The sequence below is a fragment of the Ammospiza caudacuta genome, chromosome Z (assembly GCF_027887145.1).
Source record: "Ammospiza caudacuta isolate bAmmCau1 chromosome Z, bAmmCau1.pri, whole genome shotgun sequence".
Lineage (NCBI taxonomy): Eukaryota > Metazoa > Chordata > Aves > Passeriformes > Passerellidae > Ammospiza > Ammospiza caudacuta.
The window spans coordinates 31,243,721-31,269,467 of NC_080632.1; the positions used below are offsets into that span (position 1 = coordinate 31,243,721).

At 38.7% G+C, this 25,747-nt stretch overlaps 1 protein-coding gene across 2 annotated transcripts in view; it reads right to left on the minus strand.

Moving 5' to 3' along the window:
• Positions 1–5,084: 5,084 nt before the first annotated feature.
• NTRK2 (neurotrophic receptor tyrosine kinase 2) overlaps positions 5,085–25,747 on the minus strand; it is a 198,886-nt gene continuing 178,223 nt past the window's right edge. For both annotated transcript variants that reach the window (XM_058823316.1, XM_058823318.1), the window contains 2 exons: positions 11,066–11,224; positions 5,085–10,357 (listed from right to left, as the gene is read on the minus strand). In XM_058823316.1, the coding sequence (XP_058679299.1) occupies positions 10,172–10,357; positions 11,066–11,224 (345 nt within the window). In that variant the 3' untranslated portion in view covers positions 5,085–10,171. The remainder of the gene's footprint in view (positions 10,358–11,065; positions 11,225–25,747) is intronic.

The window sequence follows — 25,747 nt, forward strand, 5'->3', positions numbered from 1 at the left end:
TGCTAGTGACATTTGCACACATAATTTCCCGAATCACAAAGCAGTAAAAAAGAAAATTCAAAGCAGAAAGAGATGATCTGAGCTTATAATGGATCATTTGCAGAGACTTATATGTGTAACTGCTTTGAGGACCTGGAAGACAAATTCTGTGCCAGACTCCCTGCACTTTGGTTTGAAGTGGGAGAGGGGAGCAGGGGGTATGAGATCCACATGTTCATTTTACTTTGTCTCCTAATGCTTACTGTTCCTGGCTGTGATGTTTCTTGAAATGTTAATTGTAGGTGATGGGCATGTCAGTGGTGCTCTTAATAGACTAATTCAACACAGCTTAAAAAAAAAAAACCTTAATGAATAAAGAGACACTGTTAGAAATAGTGATCAGCTGCAGCAAAAGCATGGCTTGCATGAGGAGTGCAGGACTGCTCCTCTGCCCATTTGGCACCACACTGTCAGTATATTTCTCCTTATGCTGATGTCTGGCTGTCAAAACCAACCTCAGCAAGAGCTATGAGAACGCACCTGGCTGAGCAGGCATCTCCTCCCGCAGTGGTAAGGCACACAGGTGCAAATACTGCTACTGCCATCCAGCTGGTCACCAGGATGAGAAATTGAGTCAAACATGAGGTGTCTCCAAAGAATGATTCATCTCTAAGACAAACCATAGATTTAATAGATGCAATAAAACCAGGACAGGTATTACATTATGCTACTGAAGGATTTATCGGTTGCCATGCCAGGTTGAAGTTAGACAATGTCTTGCAGAGACAAGATGTCCCTTTCTGGTTCATCTGGGAGTCATCCACTTCGCTGCTAGCTGACCTCAAGCAGCTGCACAGAACATCCAAAAAAATGGCAAAGACTTAGATACAGGGACAAAGGCAGTCATCAGCTCACTGCACTGCAAACAACATCAAATTGCCTGAGTGGCAATGAGTGGCACCTCCCAGCCAGCATGTTCCCCCAATACTGAGGGTGTGCTCCTGAGGTCATGCACCCCTTATCACAAGCACTAGTCTGTGCATGCCAAGACAGGCAGTGCTGCAGCTCTCTCATTGGTGACTGGGTGCTTTGAATTCATGGCAGCACAGGAATATGGGAATGTGGGCAGCTTGTGCCATTTTTGATGAACAGAATGACAGGAGCCTGCCATCACAGTGATTAACATATTTTCCCACTCACCGTAGACCAAGACCATGGCACATGCTGGAGATAGATCACCTCTTCAAGCATACCATGGGATTGTCCCAGTTCACCACAGAACAAAAGGAAGCCTATTATAAGCAGTTCACCCAGCATTTGCCAGTGAAAAGGAGTTATGTTCGTCACTTCTATCAGGATGTGAACATGAATGAGCCAATCAGTTCGGACAATTGAGGACAGGGACATCTTGTTTGCCAGGACTGTGCCCAACAGTCACATGAGGCTGAGGGCCAAGGCAAATGCTCTCCTCTGAGGGGGCAGCTGGTCTGTCCCTGGCATAGTGTGGGGCATGATGAGGGAGGGAAACATCTGCATTGGGCCATAAGACACAAGCGTGCTGAGAAGAGATGTTCCCATGTTGCTTCTCAGTGGATACCCCAGGCCTTTCAGCCCTACTTGGGGCCCAAAGACAACAAGTTCAGCTTCCATCAGCTTTGTAGGCTGTGCTGGCTCCCATTTCCATGTTTTTTCTCCTCTCTCTTACACGGACAAAGCATACTGTTCACCTGCTCTCACACATATTGAGAGCATCTGCTGTCTCTGCAGGGCTCAGAAATTAGAGGACACTTACATGTGCAAAAACCAATTGGCAAAGAGCTGTCTGCTTCAAGGGTGAAGTTGATCACCTCTGCCAGATTGGGAGGTTCTGACCTGCCAAATCAAGCTGGGGAAGAAAAGAGCTTCAATTTAAATATTACGCAGGTCCAGGGCTAGTGGAACTGGTTAGAAGGGCAACAGAAAAGTGGCCAGGAGAGGAAATTTTTTTCCCCCTTTGATCAGCTATCATTGACCATTTGTAAATTGCTTTCAGATTGTGAAGCAGAAGGTGATGAATGCCTTGTTATTACTTGTGCAGCCTCAGCTTTCCAAAGAAGGAGCTGGGTTACCCTGAACAGGAGACTACCCTGGGAGTTACAGGTATAAATTAATACTCGCACTCCTGCTAATCATCAATAAATTACTCAGCCATTGAGTAATAATTACTTAACCATTCCCAACAGTTCCTAACTGGGCTAACTGGAGAACTCAGATTAATGAACCAGCAGTCAGCCCATGTTGCAACACACTGAATAGCAGTATATCACTTTTTACGTATTTAAATTAACTGTTTCAGAAAAGAAATGCAAAGACAAAAATCAGGATAATAGTGATGGACCTGGACTTTCCATGACATTAGCAGTCATTGTATCATAACAAAGAACTGCTAGGCCAAGAAACGTCTTCTTCTATGTTGGAAGTGCTCAAAATATGTGTAAACAATTTTCCAAGTATCAGTTTTGTCTTTAAGGTCAGACAGGAGGACAGCAAAGCTACATGTCTAATTTTTACAGCATATTTTATACTCTTACTCCCTGATTTTTCTTATTAATTTCTTCTTCCCTTGCATTCTATTTAATACAGATCGCAGCCGTAAAGAGCACATGCTCTTTAGTTCAAATTGTTATTCCTTGTTAAAATGCATTTATTTGCATGATGTGATTATCAGTTAAAAAAAGTAAAACATTTGTTTTACTCTCCACTGTTTTTCTTATGGTCTTTTTAACTGGTATTCTTTACTCAATCACTGATAAAAATGGACCCAAGCCCTAAAATCTTCCAACTCTCAAAAGCCATGAGTTGCTGAAGAAACTCTGTGTCTCTTGTGCATGTCAATCTATGCTCTAGAGGTTGAAGTATGGGGCTCTTAGCATAAAAATTAATTGGGTAGTTCTTCAGGTGTTTACCGCAAGTATTTTTCTTTCTTGCATGAAATTTTTCCTGCCAGAACCAATGGTTTATGACAAATATTAATAAGCTGCTTTGGTAAGCAAACCTGGGAGCTGGTTAAGTAGACTCTGCCTACCCTGTTCTGAGTAGATCCACGATTTTTTTTTCTTTTTGTCCTTTATAAGGCCATGGTTTGTTTTGTTTTTTAAACATGAGCTTTCTCACCATTTAAAAAGGAAATTATTATAGCCATTAAAAATACCAATGGGAACAATCAAGAAACACTGTGAATCACCTTTGAAGCAATACAGTGATCAAGATGCTGTTCAAGTTATATGAATCATTTGACACAAAGACTTCTTCACTATGAAATCAGGTGTGGAAATTTGTTGAGACTTAGCAGTAGCAGGTCCAGGACTTACATTGCATATTCCTTGCTGACCTGTTCAGTGTTTCACAACTCTCTGTGGATTTTATGCAGGAAGTAGGCACTGATAAACTGAGAGATCTTCTGATGCTGTGATGGAAGGATATTGCTGAGCTGTGCATGAGTGATCCTAAACAGACTATCAAGTCTGACATGTTTTGGGAGCTTCAGGAGCTCATTAGTCTTTAGCAAGCCTGTTGTGCAACCTGAACTAACACCTTTACCCTTACAGTGGCAGTGAACAAAAGGCAACAAAAATGGCACCAGTCACTGCTTTTAAACTGAACCTCTGCTCTGTTACACACTGCATGCTGCAGGGCCGTACGTACCTAGGTGAGAAAAGTAGAAGATACAAAACTCTTCTCCTTTGAGTGACCAAGTGATGAGCAAGTGCTTCAAGACTTCTTGCCTGCCCAAGGGCCCATCTGGGATTGAGCTAAAAAGAGCAATGGGACTCTGTGGGTACAGGATGGTTGCCGGGGAGCAGAAACTTAAAGTGGAGTCTTGTGTAGGCTGGGCTGCACAGGAGAGCTACTTGCTGTAATGCTGCAAAAATTCTGAGTGTACTGCTGAGGCACTCCATGGGCCCTGCTGGCTCATCTGTGTCTTAGGTGCAAAACCACCATGAGGAGTGGTAATGTCCTGTCCCTGCTGCAGCTACATCCCCCTAGCCTTAAAAATCCCTGGAGTAAGGGAATGGGGGTGGAGTGTGTGCAGGCTATTGCACCCATGCTGATGTGACTGCAGGATGATGCTATATGCTGGGGGTTTCTGGAGCTCTCATTGCTCCCAAACAGACTTCATCACAACCTGTTGCCTGCAGAGAGGTGTTTATTTTTGGGATAGCAAAAACCCAACAAATCCAGAAGGCATCAAGATTTTACCATGAAAGCAGGTAAGGCATTTCTAAGCCGCTACATGAACGGTCAACAAAAATTTTTAGTGTGTTTTAATGATATTTTCAGTTTTGGACAGATTTCATCCTGAGGCTTCTTCTCAGTAGATTATTTTCCTTTGACCTTTTGAATGCTTATAGCCAGCTCACCTATCTTGAAGAGGTCTCTTGGCAGAAGGAAGCACATATATTCACAAAGTGGGTCTTGTATTGTTTTACTCTGGCCTTGAAGGGCTTGATTGAGATCACGCCAGATTATGGAGGGATCACTAATAAAGTTGCTAAACCTTCCTTTGATTGTCCATATTCTGAATTTTAATCAAGTACTTGGATTTAATGATGTATTTGCTCACAATCTATTCATAGTAGACTAACATGAGTTAAAAAGAAAAAAACTACATTTTTAACAGGGCTGCAGTTTGAAGGACAGTTTTAGGAAAGTGCCAGAAAATACCTGAAGGCCTGCTTCTGCTAGAAGATAAGCAGGTGTTTGCTGCCAGCTGCTCAAATGAACAAGAATTCAAATAGGACCTTCCTTTGGATACTGAAGACCAAAAAAATGTGTCTGCCATTAGGATGGCCATTCTTTAGTCCTATTAATTTTGGTCAACTCTTCCATGAACTACGAGTTCAGCAAGCTGCTTTTGCTTTGCAGTTTTAGAGTGCAAACTTGCCATGCTTCTAAGCATACCAAACGTTTCCTTCATTTCATCCTAAAAAGAATAGAGGTAAATAAAGGCATTCAAACAACAGAAAACAACACACAACACCACATAAAATTTTTAGTGTTTTAAAGTAATAATTTTATCTTTCTTTTGGATGACATTGTTTATTGTAAGACATCATTTTTATTAAATACACTGTAGTACAAGAGACTTTCCATGTCATGTTGAGAGAAGCTGGTCACATGATTCACGAACAAAACTTTTAACACTGATACCTAGGCATCACTTTGAAATCAGCCAAGATGCAATGAAAGTTTTAAAGCAATGACTACTTGTAACAAACTGCAAAACAAGAACCACTAAATATTTCCACAGAGACATCACATTAAATAAATTTTTTAAAAAAAGGAAAAAAAAGAAAGGAGAAAGATAGCTCTACACACCAGGTCACAATTTGGTGACAATATAGAGATTTATATTTGTATGTAGATATCTTCCTCTTTACCTAAAGTGACAAACGGAGTGATATCTAGAATATATACACATAAATTATAGGTGAGAGAAGGGCTGGGACAAATATTTCATAATTAATTGATTCTCTCTCTATTGGTGATTCAATTAAACATAAATGTTAAATTAAATTATTTGTATATAAAACATTCTTAGGTGCTTTTCTACAAGTTACAGAAAGATACACATAAGCTGCAAGAATTAGGCCTCTGGATAGATTTGATTGGTTCTGTTTTCTCACATATTTCAATCAATGGCCTCACTTACTAGCAGCTTCCATAATCTTTGCTCAAATATTCAGTGATTATAAAACATCAGCCAGTCATCACTCAGAACCTTCTACAAGCAAACAAAAAATCCCCACAGATCTTGTGCAGAATGCATAGACGGAAAAATAACACACCCATCATTTCCCATTTCTTCTCCTGAGACATATGTTTAAAAGATGGCAAAATAGTCACTTGGTTGCTGTTGTGAATTTCACAGTGTTTTCCCTGCAACATTTAGACTTTTTTTTTTGCTTCATATTTGTGATGAACAACACTTCCCCCCACCCTGCCCAAACAAAGGTGTTTTAACTAAGGCTCTAAAGGACCTTTTATTCAAAGAAGCAGTGGTTTATTCCAGCCCTCACAAAAAGAAGATACAACTTCCTGTGCTATCAAAACCTTCATCTCTCTTTAGCAATCCCAACCCAACTTCCTCACCAGTCCCTCCCTTCTCCCCTCCCCCACATTTTATAGCAGTATTGGAAATTCAGTTACAGGCCACAACAACCCAAATGCGGACTAGTTCTAGCACATATACATTATACCTTAGTCATTTGGGTTATTTAATTTCTTTTCAAAGTGTTTTGTACAAGTCTACATTGACCACAATCTCGTATAAAGGTGAGGAGGGTACAGACAGAAAGAAAAAGAGAGGGAAAGAAAGAAATAAAAGAGAAGGAAAGAAGGAGGAAAGACAAGAAAAGAGAAAGAAGGAAAGAAAATGATAAAAAATAGCAAGGAAAAAAAAAAAAAACCAAGATCAAAAATAAGCAGTTACTTATTAACCTGTAGACAATATATAGATATTTTGCTTTACAGGTCAAAATGAATGCAGTCCTTTAGAAAGTGTACACTCCATCAGGCATCATGGGATGCTGTTGCTTTGCAAGTGTCTTTCTCCACGGTCAGTTCTGAGTTTTGCAGATCTATTGAGAGTGAAGGACAGAGTGCGAAGAATGCTACTATTATTCCTCCTGAATATCAGTGTTCTTGTTCTCCAAGTCATGTTGCAGTGTGAATAGTCCAGCTCGTTCTTGGAATTATTGAGTTACTGCAGGCAAGTACAAAATGCTAATGGAGCTGCACTATTGTGCTAGAACAATAAAACAACAGGAGCACAAACCCAGAAAAGACAGTAAAACAAACTCTGTTTTCTGAGCTTGGAATCTTATCTGTTAATTTCATTGTGAAAATCAACAAGTGAGATGGGAATGGAAGAAATGCTTTTCTGCAATCATCTGGGGAAGAAAAGTGCTCGTTGTTAAATCTCTGGCATTCTAGCACTGCCTCTGCTGCACACCAGTTAGAAAGTTGAATCTTACAAATATAGAAAAAGAAATATCAAAAGAAAAAAAATTTGGTTACTCAGCAGACGTTATCAATTTATTAATAGCACTCTAATCATAATTTGTAATAACAGAGGTGTATGTAAATTTATACATATACACACAGCCCATACATAATGTGCATGCATGTCTGCACATATATAAGTAAAATACAACAGACATAGGCATACATTATATGCTATGTGTGTGTATATATATATATATATGCCATATGCAAACACACATATTATATATATATATATATGGTCAGTTCATAGCACAGAAAGTCCTATGTCCAGAAAGACTTTTTAAATGAGCCTGATTGTCATAATTACTTAGTGTACACAATTTACCTGACAGTGCAAGCATGATGAATATGCACATATACTCACCCTTCATTGTGATTTGAACATATTTCTTCCTCTTCTCTGCTCACTCTGCTACACTTACCCATCATTTAATGAACAAACGCAAACTATGTATAGCTACAGTTTACAGCTTTTCTACTGTGATTATACATTTTATGCACTACCAAGAACATTAATGTTATAGGTCAAGGTTATAGGTGGTGGCTCTGTAGAACATTTGGTCCTTTAGAAATTTAACAAACTGCTATGTTATTGCACAATGCATTTTAATACTATTTATTCTCTGAAATGACTCTAAAAGTCTCACTAGTAAACCAAAAAGAAGACGCCACTAAGTACATTTTCATGGTCTTGTGGTTTTTTGGTATACATTCTTTCAGTGCTTGTAAAACACACCTGCTTGCTTTTGGGCTGGAGACTCTTTTACAGTAAAAGCATCATCTTAGATGCCTTTTTCTCAGAAGAAACTAAGACAGAATATGCAGGTAGAAACTTAGCAGCCCCCTCCACCAACTGCACCCTCTTCCCACTGCACAGTAAGAGGACTCTGATATCTTTCTTTTCCACCACTGTTATTTTGAAGATCAATTTCAAATTACTTTAAAATATAACATTCATATTCTCAAGAGAATGGGTTTCACTGGATGCTCAGTCTTTTTCTAGTTTTCTGTGAGAACTTCCAAGACAGTCTAGATAAAATCTTAAGGCCCATTTTGTAGGAATCTTCCTCTGGCTTTTTATGTGTTTCCAGTTCAGTAGCAGTTAAGAAATAACATCTAGTTTATTAAAGAAATACTGAGTATGGCTTTATAGTTACACTGTCATGTTTATTTGTAATGCTGCCTTTTCAATGACATTGAGAAGGGTAAAACTTCATCAGTGTCCAGTGAACTGTTTTATTCTGAAAATCTTCAGAATTTTTAAAAGCTAGCTCTAAAAGCTTCTGAAGGAAAAACTTAAAGTGCCTCAATAAATAATACATGCGAGCAAATTATATATTAAATGTGCTATGGGAACACTTACAAAAATAAAATGCTTAATTTATTAAATAAAATATCCCCAACACGAAGATGGACTATTTTGATCTGGCTCATATCAATAACAAATAATAAAAAGAGAAAATGGAAAGAAAGATCACTTTTTTGCAATAACGCCCCCTCACAGAGGGAGGCAGAAGTCTTGAGGAATAGGTAAGGTAGGTTTCATTTGTAAGAATTCATATTAAAAATAATCCTAGCTCTAAATTTCAAATTGTCAACTTCTAGTTTGAAAAACAACATGTATGCTCATGCAGCGATCATCAACACAGTGGCCATGCAAATGTTGTACACATACAATGCCAATCCAACCAAAAATAAATTATTTAATAAAGTGTTTATGTTGGTTATGACAGCAATAGTATCAATACAAAAATGACGCTGAGGTCAGAATCTTTGCACTCTGAATAGCAAGCCATAACCACAGAGTAAATTTTTTTTTTTCTAGAGATCTTTATCCCCTGCTATGTCTCAAACATAACCAGTGATCTCCGTGCTTTAGATTATTCATGTTATATCAGCCTATAATATCTATAACATTGTAAAGGCATTTTAACATGGCTAATGTCCTCCATTAGCCCCTTCTAATGAAATATAGGTTATATCATTATGAGTTTGCTATGTCTACTAGGGTGTACTACGAGATGAGTGATTGTTTCTGCACAAAGGGCATTAATCGACAAAGACCATGCACAGTTTTGCTTGCACGGTTAAAAAAAGAAAAAGAAAGGATCAAGGAAGGAAGGAATATGCTGCTGGACAAGCACAGCATAAGATACACCTGCCTCAGCATTTGTAGTTTTTCCTATCAAAATCTTTAGTTCCAACATGTAATCTTGAAATTAATATTGTATGTAACTAAATCTAGCTTCAGCCTTTACTAAAAAAGACTAGCTGGAGAACATTTTTACACCAGTGGCATGACAATATCCTACCAGAAGACAAAAAAAGGGCATGTGTTTACTTTATCATGTTGTAACACAATTGTGTGCGGTGCAGGCAGCATCTTATTTTGTTTCACTTGATTCTGGCAATGAATGGTGCTGGCAAAGCACCTCCTTAAACAATTCCTTAAGTCCTCAGAAAGGCTCTTCAGGGAAATGGCTAGACCCCTTCTTGTCTTCCATCAAATAACTTCAGTGTTTTCATGTAGGATTGGATGCCACCTGATTTCCCAAGGTCCTCCAGATAGTGTGTCACACAAGAGTGTCTTCTTTCTATCTGGCTTTGTCTCTGCAAAGAACATTCTTCATGTACAGAACACCAGTCTTCTTTTTCCACCCACAGGCTGAAGCAAAAAAAAATGAGGTGAATCCATAGAAACTCCCAGTAGCTATACAGCAGAAATCACAAAGTTTTAGTCAAATATATTTTTCCCTTTTTTTCATCCACATCAAAGGCATGAATACAACAAGGCATTGTTAGTTGTGGTGGGCAAACTGAAGAGTCTGCTGATATAACAGATTGGATTTTTAAGGCCTTTGTCTATGCAGAGTTACAATAATGCAGAAGCCAAATTGATTAGAAAGACAGGAGAGAAGGAAAAAAAAAGATAGAAACTGAGAGAAAGAGAGAAGATACATCTTGGTAATGTCTAAAAAGTCAATACTGTGTCTACAGATGGAGAAGCACACATTGCTTGCCCTTTGAAAGCTTCTCCGTAACTTTGTCATTAATACTGTCAAAGTTAAGAACACATTTTAATGTAGTTCAGCGGCAGTTGAACACATTCATTCCCTCAGCCCAGAAGAAGAAATGCTAGGAGACTTTAGCCTAAAATATCCAAGTAGACTGGAGATGCCTTGGCCAAGTTCTGAAGGAGGGAGTGGATTTCTTTGATGTTAAGCCTCATGTGAGGCTCCCGTTGCCAACAGCCCAGCATCAAGTCATACACTTCCTTTGGGCATGTGCGAGGTCGCTGCAGGACTCGGCCCTGAGTGATGCACTCAATCACCTATGAGAAATCACAAGGAAAGGATCAGCTGTGCCAGCTACGTAGAGTTCACCCATGGAAGAGTTAACTTTAACCACAGCAGCCTCACTGGTGGCTGCCATGCAGCCATCTCTGAAAAGGACTGCTTTTCTAGGCAGATGTATGAACAGCAGTATACAATCTGGAAAATTCACTGTAATGTAAGTGGTCAAAGAGCAATCACTTCACTCATGTTAAGTTTACCACATTGACCACTCCACACATAAGGAAATTGGAGCTGGGAATTAATCACGTAGCTTCTCTCTCTACCCAGCTACCACCTCAGAGGGAGGGTAAATTTTCAACCTGCTCATAGAGCATCAATGCCTCTCCTTCTCTCTACCTTCTGCAAACATCTGAGTATCACTGTGGCTAATCTCTGGAAGGGGGATACTTGTGACTGTCTAGAAATCAAGAGATATCTTGATTACTTCAATCTAATCTGTCCATGGTTCAGGACAACCATTCTGAAACAATACCATGTATGATACATCTGTTCAGGAGATAGCTAAGGTCCTTTTCATTGTTTCATGGTCTACCCAGAGCAGACTTTATGCTATGCAAAGGAAAAAATTAAATTCCAACTGCTCTTTAAGAAATAAATTTGTTGCTGTCTTTTTTCCAGAGAAGCTACACCAATAATTAGCATAACAGCTTTCCCAATTCAATTTGAGAATATAATACACAAACCTCATTGTTTGAGAGCTGATACCATGGCTGTTTGCCATAAGTAAAGATTTCCCATAATACAACTCCCAGGCTCCAGACATCACTTTCTGTGGTGAACTTCCTGTACATTATACTCTCTGGAGGCATCCAACGAATGGGCAGCATGGTGTGACCCCCAACCTGAGGAAAAAAAAAAAAATTAGAAAAATTAGAAATAGTTTCTTCAGACCCTCACAAGACAGTCTGACGACAATAAACATGGAGAATCCGTGGTTTCTTTTTTTTTTCAATGTGGTAATATTCACTTTGAGGACCTTTGAAGAATGGGGATTCATGGTCCCAACTCCTCTCCCTCAGCAACAATCACTACCACACAATATGTTCCTCAACAAAAATCTCAAAAGATGTTGTTTCTGAAGTCTGAACTAATCTTTAATGTTTACTTGGCACACCCTACCTAAGGAACAGGAAAGTCTATATTACACTACCAGCCAACTTTGCATTAGGCCAGTTTCACTCTCTATTTTAACACTCAAGAAACTAAAAAGATTCATTAAATGAAATCTGGAAAGATGATTCTCTTAGAAACTCTGCAACATCAACTGAAATACTTGAAGACAACGTGGTCTGACTGTATGAAATGGTAGGATTGGATCTGTATGGTTGAATATCCTAATTTTGACTGAATTAAAGCTATTTTTTGAATAAATGCTATTTTCTCTTGTTAAGTTCCACAGTTAATATATCAAATTATTATTTTATTCCATGTTAACTACCCTGTCCATTAAAAAAAAAACAACAAAACACACCAGTCCTTTGGATATATTCCCTTGATAATAAACAACTGGTAAGATAACAGGTTCCTACCTCAAATCAACTCCTTTTGAATGGGACCTTCACTGAATTAATGACTTTATGAGAATTTGCAGAACATTTTTAAATTTCACCAGAAAATTAAACTTCCTTAGACTTAGATTTCCTAACCTTAATCTAAATTTTTTGAAGTTTTTGATTTCCAGGTTCTAAACAATTTATTGTTCCTGGCATGTCCTATTCTGGTTGTATTGCATCAATAAAGAAATCTATTTAAGTAATTTTTAAGCAGTGTAACTGCTGAGATACTGTGATACGGATACACAGATATGCTAGTTACTTTTGTACCATGAAAGGTGAGAACATTTCCAAGTAAGATTGAAAAAAAAAAAGAAAGCTTTTTCAAGGATATCTTATTCTTGATTAACTCATTTTCCTTTCTGATATATATGTAGTTATGAAACCACATTTACCCTTTCAAGATTCTGTCAATTCAAAATATAATTTCTCCTTTTCCATGTAACATTTGTTACAAATAATGGTCTTCTTGTTCTCATGTTCAAGCAGCAAATGGAAGAAAAACCCAACAGTCAGGGTTAACATTATCTCTAAATCACACAGGATATCCATTACCAGTTATGGTAATGCTGCAATAACACTGAATTGTCAACAATTCAGTGTTAGTGCAGCATACCAGACACAGCAATGGCTACGAGAGCTCAGTCCTGTGCATCGCTACACGTTCATCAGCAGTGATATCCATGTTCACTACTGATTTCATAGAAACAGAAAGTAATGCTAAAATGTTCATAGACTTAGTTTATTATGAGGCCGTTTTTCTTCTCTCTCCACATGAGATGTTTGTGAGTGATGGAGAAATATTACTTTACAGGTTGTTGAATGACAGGCAGGGCTCCCAGTTTCAGTTCCTGGCTACACTGGATGTGCTTCTGACTCCATGCAGGTCACTATGCACAGGTATCCAAGCCTTTTAAAAAGGGAGCCAGTTCCTGTGCACTGCACTGACAGAGAATGGATACACATTTTTAAGTGCTTTTTCCAATTTGGCCCATTTGTCTCTATGTTAACAGTTTATCTCTCTGTCAGACAGACTGATTGTAAGGCTCTGTGCTTTGGTATTTCTCATCAACTTTGATTGAGAGGCCCTCAATTATGTGGGGAGTTTGAACACACCAATATGCTGAGATGCAACCAAACACTCAGTTTCCCACCTTATCATAACCTAAACTGGCATGACAACCAAACACTTCCAAAACACCACCAATTTTAAGCCAGTCTTGAGAGGCATTTTAATTAGAAAGACAAAAACGTTAGTCCTTTAGAAACATGCAGCCCCATACACCCATTCAAAAGGCAAGTGCCATGAAAGATGGTTAGTGATGAGAATGTTTTGGTCTCATTAAATATTAAAATGGCTCTTACATCTGCTCATCATAGAACCTCTGCTACTGGTTTTGTTCAGCAATTTCTTTGACTCATTCCCTTAAAAATTAATGAAAGCCATAGACAATAAAATACGTGACTAACTTTTTTTTTTTTGGTCACATCTTAAATCAAGAGATTTTGAAAAAGCAATTTAAAAAATTCCCAGCCACTCTTCAAATCTTCTTATGTTTTTTCACTACAGATCCAGTCTATTTTTGGTAGGATTCTATGCTGAGTTTTTAATGCCAATCAAGAAAATGTAAGACAATCTCCTCTAGAGTAACATCACTTCTGATCTGTAACATCACACACCTAGCTGTCTCTCTTGGCAGTTGTAGCAAGACTGACTTGTTAGTATTGACAGCAAGAATTCAGTTTACAGGTAAGCACGAGACACAGGGCTCATTGGTGCTCTTCCCAGACCATCTTGCCTGGAGCTGTATCCATTTATGTCCCTGAAGGCACAAGAGATCGCTGGACAGAGGACTTGACCAGTACTGAGAAGTCCTGAGGTCTCTCCATCTCTTATCATTCATGTTACTTCAAACACCTCAACATCTTTATGAAGATAGAATTTATTGCCTTTCAAGGTATCAACAAAAGTATATACAGGGTGGTCTTCTTGGCAGACGGCACTGCAATGAAGACAAGATAACCTTGACAACACTGACCATCTATGGCACACTGTGCATCTACCCATGGTCTTAGAGCACCTGGCACTTTAGTTCAGTTCCACCGAAATCACAAGTACTGGCCAAAGGCATTTCTTCAAAATGCATGTTTCTTTCTCTATTAAAAGTCAGTGGTTACTGAGTCAACACTCACTCAGCTCAGAAAAGCATTAAGGGCTCTGCTAGTTGGATGCCTAAAGTGAAGCACATACTTCAGAGCTTTTTCAACTGAAGCCTAGGACTTGAAACAACTGTTTGCAGGGTGCCTGAAACAAATTGTGTCTGTTGAGAGCTTCTTTTGATTTTTATCTTAAGAATCCAAGTGCCCAAGGGTTGTGCCATAGCAGCAGTGAAGAGACGTGGGGTGCCTTTTTGCTGTTCTTGCCATACTCTCAACAAGGTTAGGAGGTTTTTTCCAAGAGGAACCGGTGAATGAGAACATTACTTCACTGGCCAAAGTTTAAAGGTTCTGAGTGCTTCAAAGAGATGCCTTCAGCATATCCTTTAATAAGAAATGCAGGTTATTACAAAGCTCTCAGGTATCACCAGTATTCTGCAGTGTAAAGTCCCTGCCATGCACACTGTAAATTCAGTGCTGCTTGGTACACATACATTTCAAATGGTTTTGTGCTGTACAGGCTACAGTTATGCCTAAATAAAGCCTTTATGTTCAGTCTAGCTAAAGTTATGACAGGATTAAAAGCGTTAGAATTTTAACTTAATATGCTACCACTTTAAAATTCACAATGTAGCTGTATGACCATTTTATGTACACAAATTAGAGTAGGTTTTCTTGATACTTACCTGAAAGCAGCTGCATTATCACCATAATACCATACAACATCACAATTCTGTTTTATTTAGAATTGTACTGCCAGAGAAATACAGACTTAAGAACTTACTTCCAAATGCCAATTTATGAAATTACACCCTTGCCCAGCTACAGCCTTTCACTATATTCTAGCTAGCTTTTACTAGCTGCTTTTACTAGCAATACTGGGCTGGAAAACCTGGTGAATTAGCCTCTGCAAAGTGCAAACAGGGAGGAGACTGCTATGCCCAATCAGTGAGCTCTTGCGTTCTCCAAAGCAGCTCTTCTAAGGAAAAACTACCACAATGTCCCATGTATGAAATGTTGCACTTTCCACTACACAATGTCATTAACACTTCTCACCACTTTAAGCAGCCATCTTTTCAATGAATTTGAAAGGTGCCAGAGAAGCTGGCCTTGAACATTGTTTTAATCTATTTGCAAACATTAATCTTCTAGGCCTTCTATAGAAGGATCATGGCTTAGTCTAATTTTAGAGTTTAGTTCTTCCAATTAAAAATATATCAGTCTATACCCTGAAATGTTCACTATTCCAACCTCATGGCCCAGCTGCCATAGAAATCCAAGACCTTGTGTCTGATGATTGTGAGAAAATGGTTTTCTTACAGAGAAGACAGAATGGTTTTTCTTACAGAGAAAACCAAATGAAGCCTTGTATTCCTGCTGGAAACAGAAGACAGTGGGTGTAGCTGGGGGAAGCCAACCCACAGAGATATGGAAGGCACAAGGGGTATGTGGGGCTGCACAGATAAGACACAAGCCACAGGCCAGGAAAGGCACAAGAAATAATCACAGATTATTCCACAGATGTGGAATCATCACACAGACTTTCCAAGGTTGTCAGAGACCTGAAAGATCGTCTATTTAATAATCTAGTTAATCATCTACTTCTAGATCATCTAGGATCACCATAATCACCCCTAAACCATGTCCCCAAGTGCCACATCCAGATGCCCGTTGAACACTTCCAGAGACTGTGACTCCACCATTTTTCTGGGCAACTTTTTCCAGTGCCGAACCACTCTTTCAGAGAAAAATTATTCTCTAATCTGAACATTCCCTGGTGTAATTTAAGGCCATTACCTCTCATCCTTTCTCTTGAGACATGGTAGAAAAGAACAACTGTCACTTCAGGCAGTTATAGAGAGCAATAAATTCTCCCTTCAGGTTCTTCCTCTCTAGACAAAAACACCCCAGCTCCTTCAGCTGCTCCTTGTAAGGCCTGTGCTCCAGACCCTTCACCAGCCCTGTTGCCCTGCTCTGGACACTCTTCAGTAGCTCAGAGCAAGGGGCCCAGAGCTGGACACAGGATTTGGGGTGTGGCTTTACCACTGTGGAGTACAGTGGGACAACCACTGTCCTCCTCCTGGTGGACACACTATTTCTGATGCAGGCCTGGATGTCATTGGCCTTCTTGGCTACCTGGGCATGTGCTGGCTCATGTTCAGCTGCTGCTGACCAGTACCCCTAAGTCTTTTTCTACGGAACACCTCTTAAAGCACTCCTCCCCCAGCCTGTGGCACTGCATGGGGTTGTTGTGAACCAAGCACAGAACCCAGCACTTTGCCTTGTTGAACCTCATGCAGCTCAACCTTAAGCCACTCCATCAAGATCTCTCTTGCAGAACCTTCTGACCCTCAGTCAAATCAACCAGTACTGTTGCTAAGATGCCAATTTCATCAATTCACACCAGGTTTATGGCTTATTCATCTGAGTACCATGAGGAGGGATTGGCTTCTCCTTTGCAATGCATGCCTGCTGCAGCCCAGTCTGTGAGTTCACTGGGGGCTGTGGTGCTGGGGGTGATGGATTGCTTTGGGGCTCCACGACCCAGCTGCAAGGTGCTGCAGCAGCTTACAAGGGACAGGACAAGACCAGTCAGAACAGTCTTCCTCCTAAATGCCAGTGACCGTGTTTGGGGAGGCTCCAGCACCCTTGGAGAGGACATCAAATGGAGATCCCAGCATTTGCAGGCATTCTGTTACATAACCCTTTTCTGATTATCTTTTTTCCCCCTAATTTCTGGCTTTAAGTAGTAGATTACTCTGAATTCATGCACTAAAAAGCACAGCAACCAATTGCATAGCCTTGGAAAACAGACTTCCTCATTAACATTTCATGTTCCTATGTTCCCACGATTCCTGCAGAGTGACATTTCAGTAATGTGTCATAGCAGTTTGTATATTCTGTAAAGACTAGTGATGCTTTTTCTGCCAAGAGAATAAAAGTAATCCCTTCACTTTGTTAGCCCAATGAAGCTGAATGACTGTCAGGGGTTCAGCCCTGATCCTGTCCCAATGTCCTGTCTGGCTTGTCTGGTGCATCTTTCCACAGTCCTGCTGTTTTCAGGCCTTTTGAAATTGAGGGTGGTAGACTTGAGTGCAGCAATATAGTTCAGCATATGTCCAAATTAAAAGTCATGTGACAAGTATATATTCAATCTCTTTAACACAACCGCACCTTAGTCTGTCAAACTAGAAAGAAGCTGAATCTTTTGAATCGTTTGTTCACCCTCTCCTAAAAAAAAAAAAAATCCAGTATACTTGCAAGATAAAAATACCCATTTTTGGGTATTTTTCACTATTTATATTTTGGTCTTCTGACTTGTTTTCCCATTTCAGGATGATATAACTGCAAAGAAATGTTCTTTGCAAAAATTATCATGTCTTATTGCTAAAATTGAAAACCTCTCCTCTCTTGCTGAACATCTGCTCTTTCCCCCTCGTAAAGCTGGTAAATGTTTCTCTTAGCATAGGGAAAAAAATCAATAATTGTTATTTTAATTTCTTTCATGCTCTGGCCTTGCAGATGAAGTCAATGTCTTCTCTTGAAATATCAGTCCTGCATGTCTACTTGCAGAAAAGCAATATATTATTTTCATAGTCATAGTAAGCCATACCACTCCAATACAAGAGGTTACTGATTTATAAAATAAGGTATATTATTAGACAATAGCTAAAAATGTGTCCTTTCATTTTCACTTTTAACCCTTATTTATTAACTCTATCAGTGGTTTTGTCAGAAAAGTGAAACGTAGTCTACAACATTTATTACACTGTAAATTCTCTCTTCAACGGCTCAATATCAGTTCATTATTGTGTGGCAATTTTGTGTCATGGAGACAAAATTCTTCTCATTAGCCTCTATAAAACCACGAGCAGTATGGAGAAGATGAAGAAAGACGAGTTACTCTGATATTCACGTAACAAAACAACCAGAAGGTACCAAAAACTGTGTAAATGGCAGGTTCATAATGAACAAAAAGAGGCACCCTGTCACCTAATGTACATTTGCTTGTGGAACTCACTGACGTGGGATACTGCCAATGTGGAAGGTTTATTTGGGATCAAAAAGTGATTAAACAAACAGATGAAGGATAAAATCTGACAAGGGTTATCAAATACGAAGATACTGTCTCTGGCCGAGGGAGCTCTGGAACTGTAGACGCTGGAGGCTGAGAGTACTTGAGGAAAATATTAATATGAGATTAGCATGTTTCTATACTATTCCACAGTTACCAGTTTCTCACAGTGACAGGATCCTGGACTAGAAGGGCTTTTGGAGAAGTTATTCCTATGTTTCTGTATAGATGGGCCACATATTGCAATAGGCAGTCCTTACTAAACCTCTCAGCAATGCTTATGCAGGGCTAGAAATAATTCTGGCATAAAGATGGAATGACAGGGAGATACCACATGAAATTAAAATAGGTCAATGATCTAGAGCATCTTGCAATTCAGCATCATCCAAATATCTTAAAATGTTAAGTTGAACAGATATAGAAATGGTGCCTATTGTTGTGTTTTACACAACACAATATCAGTTTGGGCCAGACAAATAGGATAATTAATAAACTGTAGTAGTTATTGCACTACAGGCCATTTACACTTCTAAGAAAAGAAGATGAAGTGCACTGGATGTAACATCAGATGAGTGCTGTAAAGAAGGTGATGTGATTCACATCTCTGATTAAAAGAAAAACAGAAGTGAAGTTAACTTGAGTAGAATTCTGCAGCACTTAAAATGAATGGATAACAGCTTTCTGGTTTCACAGATGAAGTGTGTATGAACAAGAAAAAGTCTATTCCTTGAAAATATAATGTCTTTTGATTCAAAAGGATAACGTATTTTAGTATTAAACAGCAAACAAACACCTAAGCTAAGAGAAAGGGAGATAGGCTGTGGAAAATTGGAAGGAATGACACTTAGAACAGTGTATTTCAGTAAACTCAGTATAGATCTAAATTTATTTCTGAAGAGACGAATTCAGGATCTTAGTGAAAAAGCAAGGAGATTGGAAAAGCCAGAGAAGATCTGTTGAATCAGATGACCCCTCCTTACTAAAACACTCTGCATTTTCCTAATTTTCTGTACCAAGTTATGCCACAGAATAGTTACTGTTCACTCCGGTGGCATGACTTTCAGCTCAGAATGTAGAGCTCATGTGAGGTTCTTTGATACTGAAGTCCTTACAAAAACTTGCCACTATATCCCTTACCTTACCACTGTTTCCACATCTGAATGTCTGCTGGTTGTACCAGCAGATGAAGAGAGATATTAAGTACCAGCAGACAAGCAGCTGGAATGACTCATGTTAAAGTCCTCACAGGCTCCAGGATGATCATCTAATCTGTCCAAGTCAACAGCAAAACAATTTTGCAATGCAATATTAATGAATTGCAGCTACTGTCTTTCTGATTTTCAAAGTGATTTATAATATATCAAATTCCACTTTTATATTAATCCTAAGTAGTTTGGGCTACCGGGGCTAAGGACATTTTTAAAATAATCTTTAATATGCACTGGAAAGCTGGCTTCTACAAATCTGTGTCAAATTCCAAACTCTTTTGCTTTTGCAGGTGAGGGTTGGAGGTGTAATGTGCTGAGATGCCAGATGAACAGCACAGTCAATATCAACAAGTTGCAGGAACTTGAGCACAGACTCTGAAAGCCAAATACCACACCACATAAGACAGTCTGTGTTCACTGGGAAATCTCTTACTGCTATTGTCAAGTCTGAAATCTATATCTTAGTTACTAAAGATTGCAACTTTTTCCCATATTTTACTGAAAACCACATTTTTCTTCAAATTTACTGAAAGTTAACATAGCATGTCTGGCTCTCTCGGTCTTGTCAAATTACATCACAGGAGGAAAGGGGAGCAACAGAGCTTGGTTTGTAGCACTACTTCTCCCTTGTGAGTCACAAAAGTATATTTTATAAAGTACACTGCATGGGAGCATCACAATTTCTAGCTGAAATGTCTCAGATGTGCCAGTTCTTTGAATTTTGTAAGACAGCCTCTTCCCCCTTTGCTCAGACGCTAATAAACAAGGCAATGACAAGATCCTTGTACTCATATTCCTGCCCTTCTGCAGTCTTGATGATGTTTTCTGCTTCACACTTTCTCTGGGCCATAATTTGTTTACATAAACTGGAAAACACACGATAAAAGTTTCACTGAAGTAGAACAGAAAAAATTCTCTGTTGTTTTCCCTCCATGAATTCTAGTTTTTCTCTCCTTACTTGTGCCACAACATCATTCTGTGATTTGAAACAAGCATTTCCTCTGAAATGAGGCATCCATCAAACAACATGCAACACAATCATTAAAAATACAAGTAACTGCTATTACTGGAGGAAAAAAAACACCCTCATTCCGATGGAGCTTGCAAAATCCTGAATTGTTCTCATCAAATTCATATGTTGAATTGTTCCTCAAGCCATGCTTAAAATATTGTTCTTGGATACAAGAGCCAAAGTGTAGCCCAAGGAGTGATGAACTCATTTTATAGCTCTTGGACAAATTCCTATACTGGTGTAAAGGGAAAATTTGCACAAGCAGAGGGCTTGGAACCATAAATTTGGGGTTTGGTTTCATATTAATTTGGGTTTTGTTTTGTTTTGTTTTTTTTCATTTTTCTTGTCAGTGTTCATCTCTACCGTCTACTGTAATTTTCCATTTGGGAAACAATATCCTGCATTGTGTATACAATAGTTCTTGGAATTCACATGGCTGGATTTGTTTAACACCAACACTGAGATTTAAATTCTGCCTGTGAGGCTGAAGCATCTTAACTTCTGCCTGTAAAACAAAGCTGGAGAACCTCCCGAGAAGCCAGAATTGGCAGAGGGTGTAATCTAGTAAGAAATTCCCCCTGAAACTTCCCTGGGTGTATCCATTCACCAATGGTGTGCCATCAGGGCAGAGGTTTGGCTTTCTGATATAAAACCTCCTTAACTTGCTTATTACCAGGTGATCCTGGGGAACTAAGGAAGATCAGAGTAAACTTTGAAAGAATTTAGGATTCTGCACCAGCACTGCTGCATTTTGGGACTCTCTGAAGATCTGACATATAGATCTCCACGCTACAGATTGTGCAACGTACTCTGTACTCCTCACATCCTTCACCAAATGTCAGTAGTGTGTGACCAAAGAAGAGATGGGTGGAAAAGAAGCACACAACTACACTTATTTTCCTTGCTTTTCCCTCATATTTTGTGGTGCCCCAAGGGAGCACTCCTTCCACCTTTTCCTCTGATTGATGTTACTCCTTACTGTAACCATGCAGCTCTGAGGCGTTTCCATCCTCATATATGCTTATCTTCCTCTCCAGGTAAATAAGAATCCTATTACACACGGGATCCTCTATTTGCTGCACTTCAATAATTACTTCAAAATAAATATAGAAACATAATTTTAGTTCACCTGCTCCAATACAAGTAGGATCTGCAGTAAAATGGAGAGCTCAAAGCTGAGATCTGATTTTTTTTTAAAAAAAAGGCTGCAACTTTACACCAAAGTAGTTAGGAGAAGTAATGAAATTTTTTAGATCTCTACTATTAGAACTGAAGGTCAACTTTATAATATTCAATATAAATTTTACGTACAGATTTTCCAGACTCCGGAGTTGCCAAGATTAATGAAGTCCTGGAGACATTCAAAATAACCCAAGTGGGAAATGACAGTTGTCAGGACAACATATTTCAATTTTTGAGGTGTTTTCTGAGATTGTCTACATACCCAGTTTTTTAGACAGTCAGGAATATTTCAGGCTAGGACTTCCAAATCAAACTCTGTGAAAATCTATTACTATACCATGTAATATTGCCATTAGGCTGGAACTAGTATTTGGACCTCTGCTCGTAAAATACTGGATCAATGGCATCCTGATCTACATGAGGCTCCTACACAGGCTTGCAGTGTTATAATAATAATAGCAACAACAACAACAACAACAACACTTTTTCTAGTCACTTGTAAAAAATTACAAATGGGTTTGCCATAGCACCTGCAGTGTTACTTTGTCATATCACAGTGGGTTAATACAGCTCTAATCCTGTTTGTGAGTCTTTGTACTTCAGAATATTTTTTATCTGTTTTGGATCAAAACTTCTGAAATATTGTTCCATAAAGCCTGCATTTCCTTTTAAAGTCATGCTACTTTATTACTCCTTGGACATGTTTAGGACAATCCCCACAGAATATTATTCCATGCACTCAATGATGTTCTTATTAAAATGTTATGTGTTTCAGCCCTTAATATATAATTTTCTTTGCTTTCTTGCCAGACAAATCTATTTATTCTTTCTGTGTATTAAGCCATCACATTCACTAAATAACCTCTGTGGTTATTTCCATCAAAAATGTCCCTGGATCTTGTATCCATCAGGGGTGGTTCTGGTGTTCCCATTAGCCTTGACCCCACATTTAGGCTGCAGCCCCATTTTATTTTCCTTTCCCCTCTGCCAGATAGCAGTTCTCTTTCAAGACTCTTCAGTCACTGAGCTAAGAGATTTTTGTTAATGAAAAGCAGATGCAACATTTAAGTTCTAATTGAATCTTCTTCTAAAAGAATATTTTTCCTACCATGATAATTTTTAGTTTGAAAACCCACTGTATTGTGAAAACCCATTCTGTATGATTACTCCAGCCCTCCAGAAGAGAGTGTTAATTTTAAGACTTGTTAATTTTATCAGTGAGCTTTTGCTGACTAGTTAATACTGACAAAGCAGACTGCCTTGCTAGTATGGCAAATAGGTGTGAGCACTGACATTTTAAAATAATGTCCTCCAAGTTGCTGAAATGTGCATTTATCTGTTTTAAGTTGCTTTTCAATTCTTTTGAACACTTTGCATGCTCATTATATTTATATATTATATTTACATACTCATTGCTGTATGAGTGGCTGGGTGCTCTGATGCTGAGAACCTTGCACTAGGTAGTCAAAGAACTGGATTAATGCAAGATCATGGAGACTCAATCCCAAAATGTATAATGTATGCCACTTAATTTTGATATATGACTGTATATATATATATATATATATATATATATGTATGTATATGTATACATGACATTATAGGGCACTGGTATTTGGTAAAGCACCTCACTGTTATGGTCAGTAAGTCACTGGTGGAAAGCAAGAGATGCTTCCAATTTTCTGTGAGAATTCTTGAGCTGTGGAAATAGTCAGGTGGAAGTTAGACATTTGAAAGGCAGAAATAAGGTTATATGTACTTTCCTTGCCTATTTTGAAGAGATAGCAATGAATATCATATTTGAGCCTACTCAAATCAGACAGGAATTAAGCATTACAATTCCTGGACAAAATACAATTCCACTTCTTGCTCTTTAAGGTCAGACAACTTCCCAGATTCCATGTCCTCCTGTGACAGGAGAACACAATAATGGCAAAAGGAAATCATTGCCTCCACGACTGTCTTAACTATAGCAAAAGTAGGAGAGAATGTTCCCTGTTAAATGAACCTGATACAAGTTACTCCCCTTGATGTACCTGCTCAAATAAGGGCCTCTTTATGCTCAGCAGGAGCACTTTAATGAAGAAGCAGCTACAAAATGAAGCAACAACGTGGCACCCTAGCTCTGGGGAATAGAGAAAGGAGTCAAGAGGAGTATCAGTAGAACAGAAAAGAGGATGTGGGAATGGGAAGAGCACAGAGGGTGAGCAGAGACAAGGCAATTTCCACTGGCTCCTGATGGATTTCATGGGTTGTGGAGCAGTCATGCAAAAAGCTTTTCAGCTGTCACCAAGAGCCAGGTGGGCTCTCTAGGTGAAACTCAGGCAGAGGTTTGGGGAAAGAATCACAGTGTGAAGACTAGCCACAAATTTCTACAGCTTCTGAGGTTATGTCTGCCATCATAGGAACAGACGTAATTGTTTTCTCCAAAACTGTAAGTACATTTGCATTTTGTCTTGCAGGAGAAGTATAAACTTCAGTTATTTTGCATTTGAACCAGGAATTTCTTCTGCAATGCCCAGCACTGGGCCAAAAAGCCTTTTCCATTACTGTCTATGTCCTAGTTCCTTTAGGAGCCTGAGTTGAAATACAGAACCAGCACGTTAGGCACCTGTAAATATCTTTATTATTTGTGTCAAAGGCTTGCATTCTATTAGCATGCCTTAGCACCATGGGTGAAATGATATCTCTGTGGGATAGCAACTTAGGGCTATGCCATGCAATTTGCTCATGATGCTCTTAGACGGAGAGCAAGGGATGAAATACTATTCATCTTCTGCTGACTTTTAACACTGAGATACGTACCAATCATTACAGAGTATTTGCCAAAAGGTCATCTGCAGAATAATTATCTGTAATACTATATAGTAATAAAAAATGTTATCATTATGATTTGGAAGATTCAAATGTATTTAAAAAATAATATTTTATGTTAACACAATATTATCTTTGTTAATATTAATTATTATAGTTTTAGGCACTGTTCATGCAGAGGAAGAGAAAGATACCGTAACTTAATGAAAGCTAAAACTGCATCTATGAGCATGAGTTAGGATGCTAGTTCTAGAATTCAATAATCTTTTACTATTCTGAAAAAATGAAAAATCTTTTTCTATTGTGCAATGATATCCAGAAACAGCCTATGTGCAACCAAGCCCTAGATCTTTTTGTTTTCTTTTGCTGATACAAAGAAGAAGAGAGTGGAATTAAGCTCTGTAAAGGAAGAGATTATTGTATTTAGTCTAAGGACTAACTGGCAGAAGAATCACCATAAGTTTTGACTATTATGTTAATACCTTATGGTTCAGAAGAATCATAAGCAGCAGAGGATAGGGGATAAGCAGAATAAGAAGTCAACAAGGCAACAGAAAAGTTCCCCCTGTACTTTTGATTTGAGAAAGTCTCCCCTTAAAAATCTCTTTCACAACACATTCAAACTGATTGATTAAATGAACTTTTACCTAGCTACTTATGGTACTCTTACTATTCTACTGAACAAAACTATGGTGGTCATAAAAATATGTTCTTGTCTCTGTGAGAATTACTGATGTTTGAAATACTGACATTTGATTCTGTATCAGGCAAAAGTACTGAATATTTTCTCCAAATTTTGAGTACAACAAAAAATTTTTAAATTAAAAATGCTGGTGTTTCTCAGCAAAACACAGCAGCCAGAGGCTCCCAAAAGATTTGAATGAAAATGTAAACCAAAAATTACTCAGATAATTTAAAATAAAATGTGACTGATGCTCAGTTTATGTCACACACTCTGCAGCATACTTTTTGATACTGTGCATCTTCTAAATGGGTGCAGAAATGAAGCAAAGATTTACATATGTCTGCTAAGAAGAATCTCAGCAGAGGTTGCTGCTGGAGGGCTGGGAGGTGGAAGGGACCATTATGCTTTTGGGCAGCTTCCTGCACACAATGCCACTTCTTTGAATATGTGGGTGTGCAACATTCAGGGGATTCCCAGTGTGTTTCAAGCCCTGAGTAGCTTGGCACAGTGAAAGGCTGACAGAGACATGATTAGTGGCTTCATGCAATATCACTAGTCTCTAAATTATTTTCATTATCACTTCCAGCAAGAATTCTTCCCCCACTTGAAACTGCTCCATGTACAACTCAGATACTCAAGATTTACACTGAGAGAAGGTACATTTTACAGATATTCACAG